This window comes from Sus scrofa, chromosome 6 (assembly GCF_054392235.1).
Source record: "Sus scrofa isolate SSC_HxYL_T2T_F1_AM1 chromosome 6, Sscrofa_HxYL_maternal_Yorkshire_Landrace_v2.0, whole genome shotgun sequence".
NCBI classification, from domain to species: Eukaryota; Metazoa; Chordata; class Mammalia; order Artiodactyla; family Suidae; genus Sus; species Sus scrofa.
This window is the reverse complement of record NC_139388.1, coordinates 107,362,946-107,387,685: the sequence shown is the minus strand read 5'-3', so window position 1 is coordinate 107,387,685 and position 24,740 is coordinate 107,362,946. Positions and strand designations below refer to the sequence as shown.

The window sequence follows — 24,740 nt, the reverse complement described above, 5'->3', positions numbered from 1 at the left end:
TGCAGCACTATTCACAATAGCCAGGACATGGAAACAATCCAAATGTCCATCAACAGATGATTGGATTTGGAAGATGTGGTGTATATATACATAATGGAATACTACTCAGCCATAAAAAAGGATGACATAATGCCATTTGTAGCAACATGGATGGAACTAGAGACTCTCATACTGAGTGAAATGAGCCAGAAAGACAAAGACAAATACCATATGATATCACTTATAACTGGAATCTAATATCCAGCACAAATGAACATCTCCTCAGAAAAGAAAATCATGGACTTGGAGAAGAGACTTGTGGCTGCCTGATGGGAGGGGGAGGGAGTGGGAGGGATCGGGAGCTTGGGCTTATCAGACACAACCTAGAATAGATTTACAAGGAGATCCCGTTGAATAGCATTGAGAACTATGTCTAGATACTCATGTTGCAACAGAAGAAAGGGTGGGGGAAAAACTGTAATTGCAATGTATACATGTAAGGATAACCTGACCCCCTTGCTGTACAGTGGGAAAAAAAAAAAAAAAAGAAGATGTGGATAAATAACACACAGACACACACACACACAAAATGAATATGACTCAGCCACAAAAAATAATGAAAATTGTCATTTGTGACATGAATGGACCTTGAGGGCATTGCGCTAAGTGAAATAAATCAGACAGAGAAAGACAAATACTGTATGATATCACCTATATGTGGAAACTTAAAAATAACCTGAGCTTAGATATAGAGAAGAGATTGATGGTTGCCAGAGGCAGGGAGTGGGCATTGGGTGAAATGGGTGAAAGGGGTCAAAAGGTACAAACTTGAAGTTATAAAATAAGTAAGTCCTGGGGTGTAAGGAATAGCATGGTGACTATAGTTAATAATACTGCATTACATATTTGAAAGATATGAGAATAGATATTAAGGCTTCTCTTCACAAGAAAAAAAGTTTTGTTTTTTAAACTGCATATGGTTACATATGTTAACTAAACTTGTGTGATCATTTTGCAATGTATATACATCTATTGAATCATTATATTGTATGCTTGAAACCTAATGTTTTATGTTAATCATATCTCAAAAATAATAATAAAAAGAACCAGTGGCCAAAACCTAGCTCAATACATTTTAGAAGAGGTTCATCATCGTCACGGATTTAAAATGAAACTTTATGATCCAACATTACATGATGTTTCCGTAGCTGCATAGATGTAGATACTTTAAGAATTTTTTTCTATTGCTAATCTGTTATGTTTGTTTGTTTGTTTGTTTTTTGTCTTTTCTAGGGCTGCAACTCCGGCATATGGAGGTTCCCGGGCTAGGGGTCAAATCGGAGCTGCAGCTGCCAGCCTACACCACAGCCACAGCCACAGCAACACTAGATCCGAGCCATGTCTGTGACCTACACCACAGCTCACAGCAACACCGGATTTGTAACCCACTGAGTGAGGCCAGGGATCGAACCCACAACCTCATGGTTCCTAGTCGGATGTGTTTCTGCTGCACCATGACGGGAATTCCACAAAATGTCTTTTATGTGTGTATTGAGATAGTCATATATGTTTTTTACTTTAATCTCCTAATGCTGAGAAATGTGTGATTTTTTTTCTAATGCTAAGGCTTCATTTCATTACCAGATGAATCCTCTCTGGTTATTTTTAAATATTACTTTTAGTTATTAATTTTATTGAAATATTTATTAAGAATTTTGTATCTTTTTCAAGAGAAAAATTGCATTAAAATATTCCTTTCTTGGGAGTTCCCATTGTGGCTTAGTGGTAGCAAACCCTACTAGTATCTGTGTCTATAGGATGCAGGTTCAATCCCTGGCCTCGCTCAGTAGGTTAAAGATTCAGACGTTGCCATAAGCTGAGGTGTAGGTCACAGATGAGGCTCAGATCCTGCATTGCTGTGGCTATGGCCTAGGCTGGCAGCTACAGCTTCAATTTGACCCCTAACCTGGGAACTTCCATTTGCTGCTGGTATGGCCCTAAAAAAAGTCAAAAAAATTTTTTCCTTTCTCTAGTGTCCGCATCTATTTGAGACTATATTAAATCTTCAAATGAATTTGGCATCTTTTCTTTTGTTCAGATCTCTAGAAGAATTTTTATGTAACAGGGATTACCTTTTTCTGTAGGTTTCATGAAACTATTTGATAGGTCTGGTCTTTTTTTTTTTCTGAGTAAATTTTAAACTATTGTGTCAGTTTCTTAAATTCCTATGATCTATTCAAGATTCTTGCTTTCATTGAGTTTTGAAGAAGTTATTTTTCTAGGAAGTTATTTGCTTGAGTTTTCAATATATTTGTATAAAATCTATTTCTGTTCTAGTCCTAAGATGGATTTAACACCTATTGTAAATTTATCCATGTTCCTTTGCTCATTCCTAATAGTGTTTATATTATGCTTTTTTTTTTTCTTTTTTGGTGAGTTTATTCAGAGGTTTATTGATATTATCAGTATTTTCAAAGAATACAACACAAAAAGCTCTACAGTAATTATCTCTGGGTGATTTCTTCTTTATTTTCTTATGTATTTTACAAAACTTCTCCAATAAATGTATATTAAGTTTATAAGCCTCCTCAATAATATCTGTAACAAAATGATACACTTTTGAGCAAAATTAAAAATGTGGACTGAATAGGAGATTCGCAACTGGTGGAATGGCTTTCCCTCAATGGCACATAAATAATTTCATGAAAAATTGTAAAGTGGTCTCCAGTGGTATGCATAAGTCTTTTGGGGCCTATTCTGAACATTTTTTTAACCATCAATTTCTAAGATGATGTATTAGACACTATTATGAGACTTATGTTTTAGGAAAATATTTAAAATATTAGACTTCAGATTTAGTGTTTCTCCAAATTTGACAGCATTCTTTTTGGTAGTCCAGGTGGTACTTTTAGATGGGTGAATGGGCGTCGAGCTTTCTCTTCCTCAAGATTCTACTGCCATTGGCTGGAAAATTATGGTGATAAATAAATACTAATGTAAATGATATTTCCCAGAATTAGATTGTGCACAGCCTACACAGTAATAGTAAGGAGTGACCCTGGAGTAACATATTGGTATTTATAAGAGGACATTTAATAAATATCAATATAATATTCTGCATTATGTTAAGCCATCTTAGTGCACAGTACAAGGTAAGAGAAACATGTCAATAGAATGTCATGTGCATGAATGGCTCAAAATTTTTATCTGAGTGTGAGACGTGTTGGCATGGCTGTCGAGCAAACTGTGCCTTGATAGAAATAGGGTGTTCACATCCTAAGATTTCCAATGGATGCTGTGAAGTCCTAATTCAAGCAAAATATTGTTCACCCAATAATAGCACAAGTGAAGAGAGATGCTGCTTTTCTTGGAACAAAATATAATTTGTCTGTTGTCCTTGAAAAGGGCTTGATGTTCTCTTCTCAGAGAATTGCTGAAGGAATTAGTCTTTTGAAGATGGAACTATGAAGACTTAGGGGCAAACAATAGTTTTCATCAATATTTGAAGGACTGCCTTGTAGAAGAAAAATTTGATTTATTTCACGAGATCTACCTCCAAGTTAAGGCCTGGATTCACAACAGAGAAGGTGTCAAGAATGGAAACTGCTTCTGGGGTGAAAATTCAGGGCCCCTTTCTAGAGGTCGTTTGGTAACATGTGCAAAAAGACTTAACATCAGGCCTTCCCATTGGCACTGCAAGTAATATCTACTGAAGTAATTTCTAATGAATAAATAATTGGATGCTTCTTGAGGCATTTGTAACAGTGAAAGATCTGGATAGGTTGTCAAGTAAATAAAGGAAAGGAAAAAGAAATGTGAAAAAAAAAATCCAAACAAACAAAGCAGAATGGGGACAAAGAGATCTAGGCAAAGAGAAAGGAGCATGAGATATTATTAGAAAATCACCAGTCAAAATAGGCTTGAATGCAGGCCACTGAGGCAATGGCCCAATTTTGTTGCTAATTAGATGAGAGAATTGTGATTGCTAAAATAAAACTTAGATTGAGGATCTCTAGTGAAGTGAGGTCAACAAAAAATAGCTAATAGATGGGAAATTACTTTAGTCATTTGCAAGTGAAGAAACCTATTACTAATGGGTGTTAAATGGTTTGTAATGTAGAGAAAGGAAACAGATTCCTCTGCAGACTGTTATTCACTGTAAAGCACTATCAATAGAGGGCTTTAGGATGTAATACACTAAGGAAACACTGGCTTTGGTAATGTGCATTCCATGCCAGACAACAGTCCAAACATTTGTAATTATCTCCATCTGAAAATAACAGAAAGAACAAACAGGTCTCTGAAGAATAAATATTCAAAATAAGAATATTTAAATCATTTCAAGATATGACTAAGATTTACTTGAACTTCTTCTTTTTTTTTGAATTGAAGAAAAGTGCGTGATATTTGGGAGTATGAACCAGAAAAACATTTCCACATTTTATTGAAAAAGACATTTATGGGATGATTCCCAAAAGTCTTGAAAAATGTAAAAAAATTCAAATGTCAAATAATTGAGAAATAAGCATTCTACCCATGGTGTATTAGCACACTTTGATAGCCATAGTATTTTTATTAAAATGATATAGACATTGAAAATAATAAGCATTAACTAAAGTGGTAAGTATATATGCATACAATGTATACAAAATGATTTTTACAATATTTATGAAACTACTGGCAATTTCAATAGTTACTTTTTATTATTTATTTATTTTTAAAGTGTAGTTGATTTACAGTGTTGTGCCAATTTCTGTTGCACGGCAAAGTGACATTCATATATATATACACACACACACACACACACACACATACATGCATGTGTACACATAGACACATGTATATATATTTCATGCAATGTACATGCAGACATTCTTTTTCTCATATTTTCTCATATCATCCCCTATCATGTTCTATTTTAAGAGACCATTTTCCATTATGGTTTATCCCAAGAGATTGGATATAGTTCCCTGTGCTGTACAGTAGGACTTCATTGCTTATCCATTCTAAATGTATTAGTTTGCATTACTAACCCCAAACTCCCAGTCAATAGTTACTTCTTAATTGCCAGATTTATTGATAGGCTTTTCATTCCATGTCTCTCAAGACCCCTCTTTGGTAGCTGACCTTGTTTAACTTTTCCTATTGAAATTCTCTTCCCCTTTGCTTCCATGCTGTTTTGATTTTCTTTCCATCTTTCTACCTTTCCAGCTCTTTAGCATTGTTTTCCTTTGCTTCCTGTCTGTGCTTTAATGTCTATGTAGCCCAGGAAAGTGGTCTGTGCTTTCTCATCTTCTTACATATTTCCCAATGTGGCTTCATTCGTCTTCAAACTTCCCTCACACCTTCTAGGTGATAACTCCCAGCCAACCTTTCTCCAGACATCTTCCTTAACTCTAGACTCATGAATTCAGCTGCCTTCACTTCTCTATCTTCCTCACCTGAGGACTTTTGACCAAACTGGCACCTTTAAGATATGGTAGAAAGATACCTTGCCTTCTCTCCATCTTATTGCTTCTAGCTTAGTCAGAACCACAATCATCTCTTGCCTGAATTGTTGTAATACCCTCCTAAACAGTATTCAAATGAGGGAAGACTTGCTTATGGGACATCTTCAACTGGATATTCTATAGGCACGTTAGAATCAAGACATCATCTCCATCCCAACTTATTTTTTCTCCCATTAGAGGTACTGACATGTACCTAATTTTTCAAACCAAGAGTTGACTATCATTTCTACTCTTCTCTTTCCTGAGAACCAAGTCATTCAGTCTCCAAGTCTAGGCAATTCTATATATTTTACACATGTTTTTTCCTTTTAAAAAATTCATTTCATCAGTACCCCTCCTCCCTTGCACTATAGTGAGAAATCTTTGAGGACAGGAGTTGTGTTTTTCAACTTTGTATTTCCAGTCTTTCGTAGAGTGCCTGACAGGTAGTTAGTGCTCACAACTGTTTGAATTAAACACTGCATGGAGTTCCCATTGTTGCTCAGTGGTTAGCAAATCCGACTAGGAACCATGAGGTTGCGGGTTTGAGCCCTGGCCTCGCTCAGTGGGTTAAGGATTTGGCATTGCCATGAGCTGTGGTGTAGGTCGCAGATGTGGCTCAGATCCCGTGTCGCTGTGGCTCTGATGTGGGTCGGTGGCTACAGCTCCGATTAGACCTTTAGCCTGGGAACCTCCATATGCCGTGGGTGTGGCCCTAAAAAGACAAAAAGACAAAAAAACAAAAACAAAAACAAAAAACCATTGCATTATGTAGAACAAATGGCAAAAGCATATGGAACACATTAATTACAAATATGTAAAATGTATGTATTTATATTTACATACATTTTCAAGTGTATCTTCAGAATATTTAAATTATTCAAGTGATAATAAACAATTGCCATTTTAGTGTAAAATTAGGTGAGTAATAAACATTCTTAATAAAAAAGCAGCAAATACATAATTCATAAGCAAAGAGGCATCCAGACCCAATAGTTTAATATGGCTTAAAATAGACTAACGTAGTTTAGATAGTCAAAATATTGAAATGGTTTAAAACCTAACAAAGAAATTGATGGCCTTTTATCTGACTTTCACATGAAAGAGGTATCCAGAAACACTTGCATATATAGTGATCTAATTTAGCTGACATCCTCTGGATGTGGATGGTTTCACTTTTCATACAAAGTTCAAAAATGATTAGGTTTAGAAAAATCCATCACATATCAGGTGGTAGATTCTGTGGTAGGTGGAATAATAGCTCCACAAAGATGCCCATGTATTAATCCATGGAAACTGTAAATATGTGCCCTTACACAGCAAAAGGGACTTTGCAGATGTGATTAATGATTTTGAGATGGGGAGATTATCCTAGATTATCTAGATGAGCCCAGTGTGATTTCAGGGGTCTTTATAAGTGAAAGAGGAAAGTCGGAAAAGAAGATATAACCACAGAAACAGAGATCAGGGTGATGCAATTGCTAGCTTTGAAGTTGGTGGAAGGAGCCGGGCATTAAAGAATATAGACAGCCTCTAGAAGCTGGAAAATTGGCAAGAAAATAGATTATCCCCTAGAGCCCTGCTGATATTAGAATTTTAGTGCAGTGAGACCCATTTCACACTTCAGATTCCCAGAACCATAGGATAATAAATTTGTGTTTTAAGCCACTAGACTCTGGTTACTTGTTATAGCAGCGATAGGATACTAGTACAGATGCTGTAGGATTTCATTTCATCAAAAGCCTGGTATGTGACATTGTGTTCTCTAATAGTAACTTCTGCAACGATGCTTAAATCTGCTTGTTTCAGGTCATGTTGCTACATGGTTTTAGGATTAATAACAATAATAGCATTGTTCCACACCTTTTACATTACATTAACCCATTTAATCCTCTCAAGCTCCCTATGTGATAGAGATTGTTATTATCTCATTATTGCAAAGGAGAGACCAAAGCAGAGAGGGGTTAAATATTTATTATCTCATTATTGCAAAGGAGAGACCAAAGCAGAGAGGGGTTAAATAGATCACTCAAAGTTGCCTAGTCAGTAAAACACAGGCTTTGAACACAGCTCTCGGGCTCCAAAGCTACACTGGCTCTTCCTAGAACCAACTTCATGGACTTTGAATGGCATGGCTGTCAGTGAGGGTGACCTACTCAGTAATTTGCTATTTATGTGGACTCTGTTGTTAACTATTGTGGTATGGAATTTTGGCTCCCATGACCCCCTGGTGTCACACCCATAGAAGAAGTTCTGTTTCATGGCAAAAGGGACTTTGCAGATGTCAGTCAAGTTACTAATGGGTGATCTTAAAATAGGTGGTTTATACTAGATTAACCCAGGTGGACCCATTGTAATCACATTAGCCCTTAGAAGAAGAGCTCTGTGTTACTATATGATACCATAATAAAGAATAAAAGAAGCGTTTCCACCTGGCTGAGGGCAGAAGAGGAAGTCAGAGAGATGTGGCAGAAAAAGAAATCATGCATGATTAAAGATTCAACATGACATTTGTTAGTTTGCAGATGAAAGGACCTCAGTTATACAGCTTCAAGGAAACACATTTTGCCATTTGCCTAAATTCGTTTGGAAGCAGAATTTCCCCCAGAGCCTGCAGATTAGAGCCCAGCCCAGCCGATACCTTTATTTCAGCTTTGGAAGGCCTTAAGCACACTACTCAGGTGAGCCAGGCTGTGCCTAGACTTCCACCCATGGAAATGTCCACCTTTCTAAATACTTCTCCCATTGCTCTCCCACAAGACTCTGAACTGAGCCAGCTGCTGAGATAATTACTATGATGTTGTGAATTCTATTTCCTCTTCTCTCCCTGTCTTGTGCCTTCCATCTCTCCTGCCTGTGGTGCATCCATCTATCCATCCATTCATTCACCTGTTCATCCAACCACACACCCATCCATCCATCCATATATCCATCCATCCATCCATCCACCCACCCATCCATCCATCCATCCATCTGTCTATCCATCCATCCACCCACCCATCCACTCATTTGTCCATCCATTTATCTATCCATCCACACATAAATGGTATTTGTTAGGCATTAAGTTAGGTGTGGGATATGCAGAGCAAAATTACTGAGAGATTAGTAAAAAATAGGAAAAAGCTAAGAGAAATCCTTACCAATATGCTTCCATAGAAGCACTACCAAAGCTTCAGAGATACAGCATTTCAGATGGGGAAACCTTGCTTCTCCTCCATCCTTCCTTTACTTAACCCCAGGTTGGAATTCTTCTTCCTATAAACCTCTGTATTCTTTGTTCAGGTATCTTTATATGGCTTCTTACTCTGCCTTGTATTGTATTTATCTAACTAGCCAGTGTCCCACTAGACTACAAACTCTCTGAGAGTAGGAGCTGTTTTACAAATTCCCCTCTCCCCTCAGCCTCAACCCTTGTACACAGCAGGTGCTCACTTTCTGTTACTTGATCGCTCAGGAAAAGATCCTTTACAATAAATCCTATGACATGCTTTGTACTAGCACTGCCAAGTTCCAACATAGGATCCACTTACTTCAGGTAATGTGTGCCCATAATAATAACTCTTTTGCACATTCCTCAAAGTATTCTAAAGTTGTAACCCAAAAGGCTTTTCTAATGAAATGTTATCAGAAGGAAGGGAAGTCATCAATTTTAAATTTTTGAGGAAAAATCTACCTAATTTTAAGGATATCATAATTTAAACTTGTTTGTGGCTCTTTATCTCTTTGGGGGACATGCTAAAAGCTAAGGACTTTTCTCCAGAGCAGGATGCACATAAACACCCACCCCTCTTTAATTTTTATTTAAGTTCAGGTGTTCTTTGACCCCCCCAGGATCCATTCTTATACCCCTGACCTGTCCACAGTTGCAGAGTAAGAGCATTTGAATGAGGTGGATGGATTTGTCCTGCCTTCCTGCATTTGAGCTCTTCTTAAGCCCTGACCTAGTCCTCCACCTCACCAAACACTCTTCTCAGGGCAGCATGACTTCAGAAGTCAGTCAGATGTGCAAACTTGTAAGTTCTGTTTCCAGGCAGCCCCTGCGCTATAAGTAATCTTCTGAAATGTCCAGATCCTAGAAACCCTCTTCCTCTGAGTGTCTGCATTTGGGAGTCCTGCCTTAGTAAATCTTTCTAGAAAGGCCTTTTCTGGAAAGTAAGCTTTCCAACTGGCCTGCCACCAATGGCGTTTTTTCTGGCTTGCAGGGCTGAAGCAGTCTCTTTCCAAGCCTCAAAGTTGGCCAAAGAAGACTTGGTTTTGGAGAACAGTGTGAGAAAATACAGCTTTTGAAGTTTGGTAAATAAACAAATGTGGCCAGACAGCATGTTTTTGGTAATACCAGTTCTCTTAAAACAGAAGACTACTTAGCAGATGACATGCAGATTATTATTCCCTGAGACTATTTACTGCCTCTTGTCCAAACAAGTGATTCTATTTAGAGTTCACATTGGTGTGCTAAGTCTGCCTTTAACCCCCATCCATCAGTACATAATTTTTTCATGGGCATTGGGAAGGTGGGAGGCACACTTTTCTCAGTGAAGAGGGCTAAAGTAAACACTGCCCCAAATAAGCCATAGTGAATCCTCCAAGGACCTCTCTAGAAAGCCCTAGCCCTTTGGTCAAAAGCAGGAGAATGTGAGGGAGGCCAGAGTGCCTCAGGTAACGTGCAGACTGTACCTGTTTGTGGGGGAGGGGGCTGTCTGATTGATACCAGCTGTGTGAGTAGCAGGTATTACTGTACATCGCCAACTTCTGAGTCCAGTGGCTTCCAGACGCAGCTCCCAGGGGTGCCACAACATTGTACTTTATGAATCAATGTGAGTAGGAGAAAAGCTTGACAGTGCTCTTTCATAAACAGGTGGAAAATCCTAGATGAGGGTTAATGACCGAGAGAGAGCTTTCGCCTGAAGCTCAGACTGTGATTGGAAGTGTTATACTGGGTACTGCCTGGCAGGCTCATGGCAAGTCGGGTAGAAAATGCAGAGCAGGAGAAGAGTAGGCTCCTGGAGAGGCCAGCACAAGGGCAGATGTTAAGATCCAGGGGAAACCCTGTGCGTCATTGGCCGTCACGATGTGTAAATGCACAGCAGGCGCTAATAAATGTTGGGTGAGGATCTGGGCACAATCCTAGGCTGGTCTTTGTGTTTCTAATCAAAAGTTGGTTGTGCTTCTTGACCACTAGGTACTTTATGGCATTTACCCTTCACAGTAAGTCTGAGAGGTGCTTTTGCAAAGGAAGAACTAGAAGGAAAGAGTGGTGATGCCAGGTTGTGAGCATGTGCAGGAATAGGGAGCCTTCACTCCCACCTGGGCACATGGGAAAGTTCCAGCTGGTTCTGACACCTCTAAGCATGCAGACATCACAACAGGATGTTACCTTCTTGGGGCAAAGCCCAAATCTAGTAGAACTCAATGTATTAAAATAGACAAGAAACAACTAGAATGAAGCAGCACAATAGAACTTTCCACAGTGATGGACATGTTTTATATCTGGGTTGTCCAGTATGGTAGCCACAAGCCATACATGACTACAGAGCACTAGAAATGTGGCCATGGTGGCTGAGGGGCTGAACTTTTTATTTAAGTTTAATTAGTGTAAATGTAAAAAGTCACATGTGGCTGGTAGCTGCCATACTGGGCAGCACAGATCTAGACTATTTGATTTGAAAGGAACCCTAGGGGCCACCTGCCCTCATTTCCCCAAATAGGGAAACTTCCTTTGCTTTGCCCCTGACATGTTCAGCTAGCCTCTTGTTACACATTTTCAATAACCAGAAGCTCCTCACCTTATTTGGGATGCAAGTAAGGAGAAAAAGTCTTCCTAATCTACCAGTTGCCTCCTCAGGTGTATCAGCTGGCGCTACAGCCAGGGTTTGGTGTGATAAACCCATTCATTATTCCCTGATGTGATCTCCCAATTTGCTCTCCCTCTGTTTGTCTCATCCCATTGAAATTATAGGTCTCCTGTGGCAGCCCCAACTGCATCTCAATTCTCTGGGTACATAGGGTGGTGCTGCCACCCACAGAATCTAGGTGATCCCACCCTGTTGACAGGCTGCTGAGCATATGATGCTGCGTGAATGCAAGGGTGCTTTCACCCCAGTGATGCTCACTGTCCACCCAGATTTCTTCTTTAGGGCCTGGACAGCCTCACTGCCTCTGGGACCAGAAGTGTGGCTGTTGGGTTCAGCCCATTGTTGCCTGATGCCTCCCATACCCGTATGGATTGTTGTCCCTGCTCTTTCTCATCCTCACACCATTGCTTTTCCCTAGAGATGCTGCCCAGAGAGTTAAATTGCATGGGCTTGGCCCTCAGGCTAGACCACATCCTCCATCTTTGGCAAACTTGAGCATTTTAGAAAAAGAATTCCATATCATCTTGTCAACTAGAGACTCAATCCTGTCCTCCATTGACTTACTCTCACCAGCTGGGTGGTCACCTGGCCCATCTGTTCTGTTTGTTTCCCCACAATGGTCTTTCCCTTTCCCAATTTATCTAGTCACCTCTTCCAGAACTCATTCTGGGTCAAATAGGTGCTAAATAAGTTTTGATTGAATGAAAGACTTGTTGAGAATGGCTGTCCTCGTAAACTTTTTAACAGAATTTTTCATTACACTCATGATCTAGATAATGCAAAAGGGACCACGTATTATGTAGTTGGGTGGAATCAGTGCTGGTTAAATCTAAGAAATACAATATGACATTCTATTCATTTATTAATCCAATTGTTCAAAAGCATTAATGAGATTAAATTGGCCTGGCTTAATTCTAGTGAATTCTTTTATGTCCTAGTTATTTACAAATGTTATTACAAATGTTAAGTAAATAACGTTTCATTCTTATACCTAGGGATATTTTATAAAATACTGAACCAAGAAAAAGTGGAGGCTGTGGAAATATTAAAACTATATCTGTTGCTAAGAACTTCATCTGAGCTTAAACAAAGATGTGAGGACATTAGATAAACGCTGGCTAGAATAAATTCTCTGAGCTACCTATACCTGAGGAAAAATCCAAAATGAGTTGAGAAGCAGGATGTGACTGCTTCCAAGTTCATAACTGAGTATGGCACCTTTTATCCTGATGGATTTTAAAAACCTGACCATTCTGTATTTTTATTGATTATAGAAATTTAGTTTAAACTCAAATAACATTCCATAATAGTATTATTGATTGGATATATATAGCCCTTTCTAAGCTGACATACATGTATACTCTGTACCAGGTATTGTATTGCTCACTTAATTCAGTCATCTTATATAGGTCATTAACAAGCATTCTAAAGGCCAACCTTTAGGGGAACATATCTTTTCCTTTGGACCAGCAGTAATTTTACAAATAGTAAAATTTGTGAACTTCTTAAATATTTAGTTAAGAATTTGGAATACATGGAACTCATGCATCAAGCAGAATTCTGGCTCACTGTATGCCTGAGAGATAACCATCTGGTCTACCCAAAGGAAAAAATAATGTAAGGTCACACTGACTTATAGAGAAATTGGGTTTGGGGATTTCTAGTTTATTTCCACATCATTTTAGTTAAACTACATCTTTAAAAGAAAACATCCCAGATTAATCCAACAGAAGATAATAAATGGGCAGACATTCCTTACTGGGGTATAACCTTAGAGTTTTTGAACAATTATTATAACTACAATCAGGTTGGCAGTCTCAAGGGACAAATAGTATTGTTTCTCATTGAAGGAAAAAAAAAAAAAAGGAAAATAGCTTTGAGCGATGGTTCTTTCATAGCTTGAGAAAGATTTTCCAGTTTTATGAGATATTTTTACTTCAATTTAATATTGCACATCTGACTTGGCAAATGATTCTCATATGTTACTTTGGTACACAGCCACTTTCCAAACTAGACTTAGCTTTATACCTAATCATAGAGGTAGAATCTGTTTTTCAACCATAATCAATCATTTAAAGAACTGTTAGTAAAATAAATTCTCATTGAGAAACAATCCTTCAGGAAAAGATCGAAGGGAATATTTACCAAGCAGAGGCAGCATGGAGTGGGGGAAAGTGAACAGATTTTTACAAACAGACAAATCAGGGTTGAAATCTCCTTTTTGTCATTCACCAAGAGTATAATCTGGAGCAAATGAACTACTCCCATTTTGCATAAAATGAGGGTGTGAAGAGCTACCCCAGTAAGTTTCAGAAGTAAGGACAATGTATGTTAAGCACAGGCCTCTCGGACTTTCTCAATAAAGGATAATGCTCCTTGTTTTTCTCCCATTTTTGTCCTCCTTCATCACTGGCTTATTATTTCACAGAGGTGCACACAGTACGTGATGAAGATGAGAAATGTTTGGTGTGGTGTACGGGTGGAGTGCTAACCTGGGAATTAAAGGGCTTGTCTGTTCCTAGGAAAGTCAGTCCCAGCTTTGGAAAAGGAAGGAGGATGACAAAATTTGTCCGTTCAAGCCAAGGAGTGCTTTTCTAGTGTGAGCCAGTCAGGAACTCTAGGCGACCCGTGATTGGTAGTCATCTTCATGAAGACGGGGCAGCCTGGGAGAACTGCCAAATAAGTTTACCAAGCTTGGGACAGTCACCTAACTTGTTTTGTACATTATCAGGGTTTTCTGATTCATCAAGAGCTGGTTTATCAAGTAGGTATAGAATCCTCTCCTCCTCCCCATCCTGTTCCCTCCCATCCATGTGTCTCCTCCCTCCCTTCGTTAAGCTCTTCCTTAGTGTAGATATACTTAATGGGAAAAGAATGGGTAACAGGTTTCAAACTGTGTTTGCCCCCCCCCCCCTTTTAGAGAAACTTGGATGCAAGGAAGGGAATTTGGATTTGAATTCCCCTAGTCTTGCTTCAATGCGAGTACTGCTCTTGGTATCCAGGGGTGCTCAGGTCCCTTATATAAAATGGTATAATGTTTGCATATAGCCTATGCACAGGAGTTCCCACTGTGGCGCAGTGGGTTAATGATCTGGCTTGTTTCTATGGTGGCACCAGTTCAATTCCTGGCCTGGCACAGTGGGTTAAAGATGCAGCAATCGCTGTAGGTCGCAGCTGCAACTCAGATTCGATCCCTGGCCCAGAAGCTTCCATAAGATGTGACTACAGCCATAAAGAAAAAATAAAAAAATAAACAGTCTGCCCACATCCTTGTGTACTTTAAATCATCTCTAGATTATCTGTGATACCTAATACAGTGTAAATGCTCTGTAAATAGTTGTAAATACAATGGGAATGCTATGTAAATAGTTGCTGGCACACAGCAAATTCAAATTGCCTCTTTGGAATTTTCTTCAATTTATTTATTTTCTACTCGTTTACATTTGTGGAACCCATGGATACAGAGGGGGAACTGCTCTATGTTTTACATATTCTACTTTATGTGAACAAGGGATTTCATGGTTGAGAAAATGTTAAAGCGCTGGGCCAACTGTCCTTTGAAGTTATTTTCCATGCTTGTGTTCACTACACAATCAGTTCACAAAGAGGAAAGCCTTAATGAGACACACTTTCTAGAAAGTGCATAGACTAAACCACAATGCCCAGAGTGGAAAAAGTAGGGAGTGGGCTGGTGGCAGAACTGCTTGAGTATTCAGAACCCCAAGATACATGACTGTCTCGTGCTCCGTGACTGAGCATCACTAACAGATGGGGGAAGAGAAAGTGAGGAAGACATCTCACCCTCTCTACAACCAAGGAACCTCGGGAATGCCAGTTCATCTCCAGGCTTCAGCTTCCTCATCTGTTAAGCATGGTGTGGGCAGTTTCCCATTTGAAATCCTATGATAAAATAGCTAAACCCAATTCTCCTTTGTTCAGTAGGGCCTGGGGGGTGGGAAGGGGAGATGAAAATTGGAGAGAGTTTAATTAACATCATGCGTCTGATTTATGAGGGCCATTTCAGTGAGGTCAGTGAAGGCGAATATTATGGCCTAGTTGGGTGCAGTGTTCCAGGGGGTTCCATAATCCACTGGGAGATTTGGGGTGTCGATGATAGGTGGTATAGGAGACAGAGAAAGTGGGCCAGGCAGTAAATGCTCTATCAAGGACAGTTTGGAGCAGAAATGAGGAAGTCATTTCAAATTTCCCATCACAGCTGAATGGATTAAGAAGATGTGGAATACTACTCAGCCATAAAAAAGAATGAAATAATGCCATTTGCAGCAATGTGAATGCAGTTAGAGATTCTCATATTAAGAGAAGTAAGTCAGAAAGAGAAAGACAAATACCATATGATATCACTTATACATAGAATCTAAAATATGGTTCAAATGAACCAATCCACAAAACAGAAATAGACTCACAGACATAGAGAATAGACTTGTGGTTGCCAAAGGAGAAGGGGGAGGGAGTGGGATGGGCTGGGAGTTTGGTATTGGTAGATGCAAGTTATTACATTTAGAATGGATAAGCAATAAGATGCTACTGTATAGCACAGGGAACTATATCCAATCTCTTGGGATAGAGCATGATGGAAGATAATATGAGAAAAAGAATGTATATATACATATGATGCCTGGGTCATTTTGCTGTACAGCAGAAACTGGTACGACATTCTAATCAACTTACAATTTTTTAAAAAATCTGAGATTTAATCCCCAGTAAAACAAATCTAAAAAATTTTTTTTTTTTAGGAATAGCTATAGGAATTGGTTATCTAGATTTACCAATGGAATCTAATGCATAACAGTTGGCTTTTAGACTTTTTTTTTTTTAAAAAAGGCAGTGTGCAAGTTAAAATACATATTTTTGAAGAAGCATGAGAGCTCATATGAGAGTTTTGATTGATTGTTCAGTTCATGAGATCATCTGGCATGAAATAAAATGTTTCTTTTTCTGGGCAGTGATTGCATAAGTCAAATATGGCAAATCGACCTACATGACAATTGTCAGCCCATGGATCTGATTTTTCATAAACGTCACCACCTGGCCCTCACAGAGAGTTCTTGTTTTTGGTAGATTTGTTTCACCTCCTTTGTGAAAGCCTTGGAGAGAAGGCAGCACGCAGGAAAATCAGCTATTTATAGGCATTTTTGACTAAAAGTGTCTGCTTGGCGTGCTATGGAATACTTCCAAGAGGTGGGAGAACAGGAAACGATCTAAAATCAACGAGAAGGCTGGAGGAGTGTGATGGGGGAAAGGTTTTACATGGGAATCATTTTCAGAAAGCTCAAGTTTCATTTGCAAACAAATGACAGTTACTTTCACTGACACCCTCTGAGTTACCAAAAAGCTAGCTAAACTTGTACTAGTGAGGAGAGGAGGAGGAGGGAAAAAAAGGTGAATTCTCTGAGTCTTGCAAGTGGTTGGGATGCTTTAAAGGACTTTAATGGGGCCTCTCTCCATATCTATTTACTGCTGGGGGCCACCAGCTGGACGGATGTCTGTAGCACCACCCGGCCTAGCAGGTGGCCTGTGAAGATGCTGGCTTCAGAGAATAGAGAGGAGTGATCAGGGACTATGGACATGAGAAAAAAGAGTGTCGGACAAAGGCCTATTGTCTCCTGCCAGCCACGGTGGAAAGCCCTGGTAGAAACACTCATCAGAGAACCAAGAAAGAAGGCGAGTGAACAGAGTCCCCTCATAGACAAGCCGCATATCTGACTCTGTGGGAAAGGAAAACTGTCCTCCCGCGACGGACGATAGGTCTTCATCGCAATGTAGACTCAAGGCTTCTTTGCCCCATGTGCCAACTAAGCACATAGAGCTTCTGCTGCAGATGAATACTTGCCCTGTAGACTTACCAAGACTGCCTGGAATAAGACCGCAGGGTCTTGACAGACTTAGGGTCTGAAAACAAAAGCAGATTTGTCTAAACACACAGGAAACTTGGGGGGTGGGGGCAGAAGAATTGTGCTCCAATTGCAAATACTGAGCCATGAGGAAACCTGACCCACTGAGGCTGAGCTATCAAAAGATTGACCCTTTGTGATCTTTTCCCACAGAGTCAGATATTTGGTTTCATCAAAGTTAGAGCAAACAGAATATAAAAGAAAAAGCAGTACATGAAACACATGAAGAAGCAGTGAAGTGTGTACATGCCTGAGGATTTGTAAATTCTGAACATTTCATATTAAATTGTTTCTTTCCCCAATTTGAAGTTAAATATTTTTCTAAGATCTCAACAAACAAAAGAGTCATCTCATTATGACCATTTTGCAGGTATCAAAAGGGATGTCCAAAGTCATGTGGCAGGTCAGGTGAGAGTAAAGCCAAGCATTTTCATCTCTTAGACTCTACTGCCCCCTTCAGTAAATACAGTGGTGAATTTAGTCTGACAGTTCCTTAGCATTGGGTTAAAGTATGGCTCTTAGAATGATCTAGGTCCCGGAATCACCCTGGATCTACAGAATGCAAATCTTTTGGGCTAATGCCCAAATCCTCATTTTATAGACACTCCCAAGAGTTAAGGAACCTTTGCCCTGAATATTCAATGATAGAATAAGTAACCACACAGACATAGCAGTCTACATATGCAGATGAATGTGATATTATTATGCTAATTTTTATTCATATGGATGACACTAAACAATGCTCCACATAGCATTTTCAACTTCACAGCCAGATCTTTTTTCCACTTGCCTCATTTCGAATTTCAAAAGCAATGACCAAGAGATCAACCCATAGACCTTGATGTCTCCTATGCACTATTTTTTTCAGATTTTCTAGAATTACCCGGATTTAATGTATTTGGTTTCATTGCCCCAATATATTCTCTCCTATGTGTCACATGTTAGACACACACACACACACACACACACACACACACACACACACACACACACACTGCTTTGGAAAGGAAGGTTACAGCTATGTCAACAATTTTTATCCTAGGAAAGCAAGGTGAAAGGAGTTGGCTGCCAGGACAGTGGAAGATGCCAGAAAGAGGCACATCATCTTCAAAATCCAATCCCAGGACTCTGAGTGTAGTGACCAGAGATTACTGCCCAGAAATTACAAAGCCACACTTGGAGAAGTTCTGCTCCATTTGTCTTCCTTTGGTACATGATTTCCTCCTAATAAATCCTCATTGGGATGCAGGAAGGCTCATTAGGAATAACAAGAGAAACATACCCATTTCTTATATTTAGAAGTTAAAAATACTACTTTGCCCTTGGTAACCACAGAATTACAAGTCTCAGATAATTATTTAGCTCACAACTGTCTTCATCTCTTGCAAACCTTTTAAGCTACAACCATGCTTCAAATCTAACTTTCAGATCAGTTCTTTGCCTCCCTGTGTCTTTTTTTTTTTTCAGGACCACACCTGTGACATATGGAGGTTCCCAGGCTAGGGGTCTAATTAGAGCTACAGTTGCTGGCCTATGCCATAGCCACAGCAAAGCCAGATATGAGCCACATCTGCGACCTAAACCACAGCTCACGGCAACACCAGATCCTTAACCCACTGAGTGCGGCCAGGGATTGAACCTGCATCCTCATGGATACTAGTCGGGCTCCTAACTGCAGAGCCACAATGGGAACGCCAGCCTCTCTGTGTCTTGGCTCCACTGCCTTAAATAGATGGAGTAAGAGAGTAAGAAAGGCTAAGCTAGTTTTTGTAAAAACCTTAAAGATTTTCATAGATGTGAAAAGACGTAATGGGAAAAAGAACAAGGCTGTAGTTGGGCAGTGAGTGCGCTAGTCTCCACTGCTACTGATGAGATGACTGATCTGTGTCCACTGAGGCATCTGCTTAGGGCTTATTTTCCCCACTTTTAGAAAGAGTGGGTTGGACTAAATCATCTCAAAGGATTCTTCCATAAGGGGATTATTAGGTGACAAACAGGTAGACAGAAAGATGCTATGTGCACCTGGCAGGGAGGAGCTTGTGAATGAGAAGGTGGACAGATGGCCTTCCAATGAGGAATGAAAGCTGCACAGTTCTTTTTTTTTTTTTTTTTTTTTTTCCCACTGTACAGCAAGGGGGTCAGGTCATCCTTAGATGTATACATTGCAGTTACAGTTTTTTCCCCCACCCTTTCTTCTGTTGCGACATGAGTGCACAGTTCTTTAATCATACACCTTAAAGTCTTAGAGACCTGGACAGTGAAATCAGGGAGGTGTTAGACAATCATGCAAGTATATAATTAATAGTAGTTTAAAAAAATGGGAGGAGCAGAACTCATTTCGTGTCACTGTTGTTGGATGTCCCTTTGTGTGCAAGGACACCAGGGAAGAAGGATCCCCTAACGAGTTTATTCTGATGGTCTGAGGTTTAATAGAATCGCTGTAGGAACAGGGTAAGGAGTAGTGGGATCCATGAAAAGCCCATGTCCCCGCTTCATAGTCTTTCTTCTTTCATAGACTTTGTGAAATAGAACCTTTGAAGTAGATCTGATGTCAGGAATCAGACCAAAGAAAGCACATGGATAAATGCATAGTTTAGAAGGATGGGCTCAAGAATGTCGTGCAGATGTCACATGTATAGATGGACCCACACACATGTACACAACATACGGTAACCCTAGACGCCACACAGCTCTGCTTCCTAGAAAGTTCTGTGAATTTGGTGGGAAGTTTCTAACTTCTGTGAGAACAATAAGTAGAAGCTCCAAATGACACACAAGAAAGGCAATGTACATGAAAGAAAAGATCTACCCATCTAGAAAACCCATGTTGTGAAGGTAATTAGAATCTCTGTTTTAGAAATGGAAACAAGGCAGGTGTACGGCTAAACTTTAACAAAAGGAAAAAAAATTGTTTATTTCTTCTTTTTAGGGCCGAACCTGTGGCACTTGGAAGTTCCCAGGCTAGGGGTTGAATCAGAGCTGCAGCTGCTGGTCTACGCCACAGCCACAGCAACTCAGGATCTGAGCTGAGTCTGCGACCTACACTACAGCTCATGGTAACGCTGGATCCTTAACCCACTGAGTGAGGCCAGGGATGGAACCTGCATCCTCATGGATACTAGTTGGGTTGCTAACCCACTGAGCCACAACAGGAACTCTGGGAAAAAATTTTAAAAGATAGTCATATATAGTCTTAAACTTAAAAGATCAGAGAATCAAAAAAGGACTTTCCTTGTTCATAAGAGTGTTACCCAAGAAATAAAAGTGTTAAAAAAATAGCAGAAGTTGATCAAGGTAAAAGGAGTGAGATGATGGTGTCTCCTTACACTGTTTCCTCTTTACTTTGCTAATTGTTCAACAGTAATTAGCTCTTTATTTTCACCTTGTAGCTACCAACAGGACTGAGCTGAAAGAGAATAAAACTGAAAAAAAAAAAGGCACCCCCTTACTGTGGGTTCAGTCTGAGGATTTATTAAAGCACTGAAACTAACATACATTTACAAACACAGAGTAAGAAGAATTTTCCCTATGTCCTAATGCATTCTCAACGGCAGTTACATGGGACACAGCCTGCTGGTGGGGGATGAAGCAAGATGGTTTTGAGAAGCAGATAAATGAACTCTTGATGTGAAGCTTTACATGCATGTTATTTCTATTCAATAGGAAAAGTCACAGGTTCAAAATTTCAAATCCGTACCATAAATTATAGTAGGGTCAAATAACTCCTTGGGGATCTCATTAATATTAACTTGATTTGACCAGAAAAGGCTGTTTTATTTTTCTCTACCAAGCTATCCTGGCAAATGGCAGGAAAAAAAAATCTGATTCTTAAGAGGTGCTGTAGTTTGAACCATATGATGTTTCTGATTTCAGCTGTTTAGAACTAGAGAGATGGAATTTCTCCATGATTCAACTCCACATCAAAAGCACAATAATCTGCCAAGAGAGGTTGTTGCCTTTGAACCTCAAACCAAAATGGTGAAATATCTAATCTAATCACCAAGTCAAAGCCAGCTGGCAACATTGCATACATGTTTTAGTGGCCCCTATAAAACCTTAAACAAACTCCCAATGAGGTCTCCCATTCAAAATCACTGTTTGTGTTTGGTTGTGTAAAGCCATGATCTCTGCAGATGGTAGATGTTCACCCTGGGCTCCTATATTTAATTTGCAACCAAGCAAACTGCTGTAAAGAGAATGGACAAAGAGGAAATAAGGGACCCAAAGCTAGTTTTTCATTCTGCTAATCAATGCTATACCTTCCATTAGTAGACTGGACTCTGTGGGATCTGAAAGCTGTGGTATGAAACCTTTGATTGTGACTAGCCAAGCACTTTTTGATGTTGCTGAAAAATGTCTTTAGCATAATAACTTCGCAGACCAAGAATAACAAAGTTTATCAACATTCAGGAAGGATTTCCTATTTCCATTCGCTCTTTCTTTTTCTACCACTGACTTTCGGGACCCCTGCTTTCTCACTTTCTCACAGTGTTTTGCCCGTTGTCTCCCACCCCCCCACCCCACCCCCCAGCCCATCAACACTGGGATATGAACAACAGTGAGGATTGCAGAGAATCCAAGAGAGAATTAACCAGAATCACCAATTGCACATTCAAAGTTAGGATCAGGCAGAAGTAACCTCATTTTTGTATCAACGAAGAGGGGCATCCAGGAAAAATAGGCAGAAGATCAGGGGAAAATTGGCAGATGATTATACAAGCCAAAGAACAAACGCATTCAAGAATCCTGACACTTCTTGCTGGATTATTAAGGCAATTTAAATTGAAAATAAAACCATCGATGTGGTTGATTTTTTTTTTTAAGCAGTGAAGAAACAACACAGTAACCAAAGTCACCAGCAGAATTGCTCAGCACTGTCACACATTTCACATAAAGTACTTTTAAAAAACTGACTTAACATAATCTAAATTGTTCTAAAACAAGAGGAAAGAAAACCTCAGCTGGGGAATGGAAAACGCCTACCGGGCAAAGACTGACATAAGCTTGAACAAAATTTTGAAAAAGAGTTGTACCTTCTCTGGAAAAACAATCCTGGGTCCGTGCTTGTTATGAATAATTCTTTAGTGATCTTTGGTGGAGTCTTATTCAACCAACAGGGGGAAAAAAAAATCCCACGAGGAAATCCACAAACCCCCCCAACCATCCAGAAATTATCATTTTGCAAAGGAACAGTCAGCATTCAGGATTCTTGTCATGAAAAACGACGGATCACATTTCAGCCACCAGACACCCAACATCCTCTCATGGCACCTAGCAAGCACCTTAGATCATCCGGCAATTAAAGGTTTTATGAAGCCCCTTGGAGCACAGATGTGTAGGTTTCTGATGTCCTACCTGTTCTCTTATCATCTATACAGGAAGGAGTTTTTAGCCCTTTCAGTTGTACCAGCCATTATTTAGAGAAGAAATAAAATAGCAAAAACTGCCCCCACCAACCCACCTAAACAACAACATACTATCACCAAATACAAAGTAATAAAAGAGTTGTACCCAAACCTGGTCAGTTCTTCCATTTCTTGAAACTTGCACACACACTGAAGAAACCCACTCAGCCTTAAAAAGGTCGATCATTTTGCTCTCCTAAAATTTCATCTCTGAGAGGGCTTGCTTTTCTCGTCTGTCGTGAGCGCTCTCTCTCTCTCTCTCTCTCTCCCTCTCCCTCTCTCTGTGTCTCTCTCTCTCTCTCTACTTCTACCGGAGAGCGTTTTGTTTCCTTTTTCCTGTTTCTGCTGCTGGATGAATGCAAAATACACTATTTAAAGGGATTTTTTTTTGGGGGGGGGGGCTAACAGTTGGAAATCTAAAATCTTGCTCTTCTGAATGGCTTTATATGCCAATCACTCTACACACAACATTTACAGAAAGAGGCATATACAGAACCAAGAATACTGCTTTCTTAAAGCAAAAATAAAACAACAATAACTCCCTTTACTCCTTTGACCTCCTTCCTATTTTATTTGTTTAACGATTAGCACTTACCCTGAGATGTGCCATAAATGCTCTATTCCAAATGTACACAAGCCAACCACATCTCAACTGAGAATTAAACAGTTTTAATGTCTTCAAATCCATGTCCCGGCTCCAAACCCTGATACAGACAGTCACTGGCAGCCGTACAATAGTTCTAAACAGCAGACATCTGATTCTTGACATTTAAAAATAACAATATTGGGGGAAAAAGGGAGCCTTTTTAAAATTAACTACAAGCAGCTTGTGAGTGAGCACACATCACCAATTGACTGTATTAACTGGAACTTGCAATGATTTCAAGCTACAGTATTTTATTTCTAAATCAATGTCAGACAGAGACTGAATACTTAACAGACCTCACATTTTCTATATAATTGTGTCAGTGGCCTGAGTTAAATGATTTCTAAGTGATAATTCTACAAAGAGAGACTCAGAACTTTGTTAGTATTTAGAATTCCATTACTGGTGAATATTAACCCATGTTCAGTCTTGGATCCAATTAGGGACATTTCAGTCATTCCATTGCTCATCTGAGATGGATCACATTTCATGGACACACATTCTTAACTGCATGTGCACAGATGAGGTCTAATGAATGCATACATTTGCTGCGGATTAAAGCAAATAATAAAATACATTTATTTCTATTTCTTTCTTTTTTTTTTTTTTTTTTTGGCCAAGGCTGGGGCATGTGGAAGCTCCTCTGGCCAGGGATTGAACCTGTGCCACAGCAGTGACCCAAGATGCTGCAGTGACAACCCTGGATCCTTAACCTGATGCACCGCAAGGGAACTCCCATTTATTTGTATTTCTGAAGCACATTATGGACTCAGACAGATCTGTGGTCAAATCTTAGCACTCCTGGCATCTAATATACAGCACAAATGAACCTTTCTACAGAAAAGAAAATTATGGACTTGGAGAATAGCCTTGTGGTTGCCTGGGGGGAGGGGGAGGGGGAGGGAGTGGGGTGGATTGGGAACTTGCGGTTAACGGAGTGCAAACGATTGCTTTTGGAATGGATTAACAATGAGATCCTGCTGTGTAGCACTGGGAACTATGTCTAGATACATACAACGCAGCACGACAATGGGAGAAAAAATTTTGTATACACGTGTGTATAACTGGGTCCCCATGCTGTACAGTGGGGAAAAAAAAGTGTGTTGGGGGAAATAACAATAAAAAATAAATTAAAAAAAAATCTTAGCACTCCCACTTACTATCCTTGAGTTCCTGGACAAATAATTTAATCTTTTGTGACTCAGTTTGGCATCAATAAAATTGGAATAAATAATAATGCTGACTTTACAAAGTTGTTTTGTGTACTAAATGAGATACTGTATGGTTTATGGCAAACAATAAGTATATGATATAGGCTGCTTCCTCCCTCGATTGGCCATCTAGAAATCTAGGCTTTTGAGACAGGCAGCTCAGTTTTCACCTTCCATGTTGCCATGTACTAGCTCTATATCCTTGGGCAAGTGAATTAACCTAATTTACTACATCTCAGTTTCTCC

The 24,740-nt window shown here is 39.5% G+C and overlaps 2 protein-coding genes across 37 annotated transcripts in view; one reads left to right on the top strand and one right to left on the bottom strand.

Annotated features, from left to right (window-relative positions):
* Nucleotides 1–24,740, bottom strand: part of DLGAP1 (DLG associated protein 1) — a 1,399,633-nt gene that overhangs the window by 298,946 nt on the left and 1,075,947 nt on the right. For 3 of the 36 annotated variants that reach the window (XM_021097727.2, XM_021097728.2, XM_021097731.2), the window contains exon 1: nucleotides 23,233–23,423. The exons of 27 other annotated variants lie outside the window; for them this stretch is intronic. In XM_021097727.2, coding sequence (XP_020953386.1) covers nucleotides 23,233–23,406 — 174 coding nt within the window. In that variant the 5' untranslated portion in view covers nucleotides 23,407–23,423. Of the gene's footprint in view, nucleotides 1–22,743; nucleotides 22,894–23,232; nucleotides 23,424–24,740 lie in introns of those variants that run through there. 6 more of the 36 variants (XM_021097729.2, XM_084964282.1, XM_084964281.1 and 3 more) reach the window with 2 other exon arrangements.
* LOC146402737 (uncharacterized) overlaps nucleotides 1–24,740 on the top strand; it is a 409,060-nt gene that overhangs the window by 232,992 nt on the left and 151,328 nt on the right. The window lies entirely within an intron of this gene.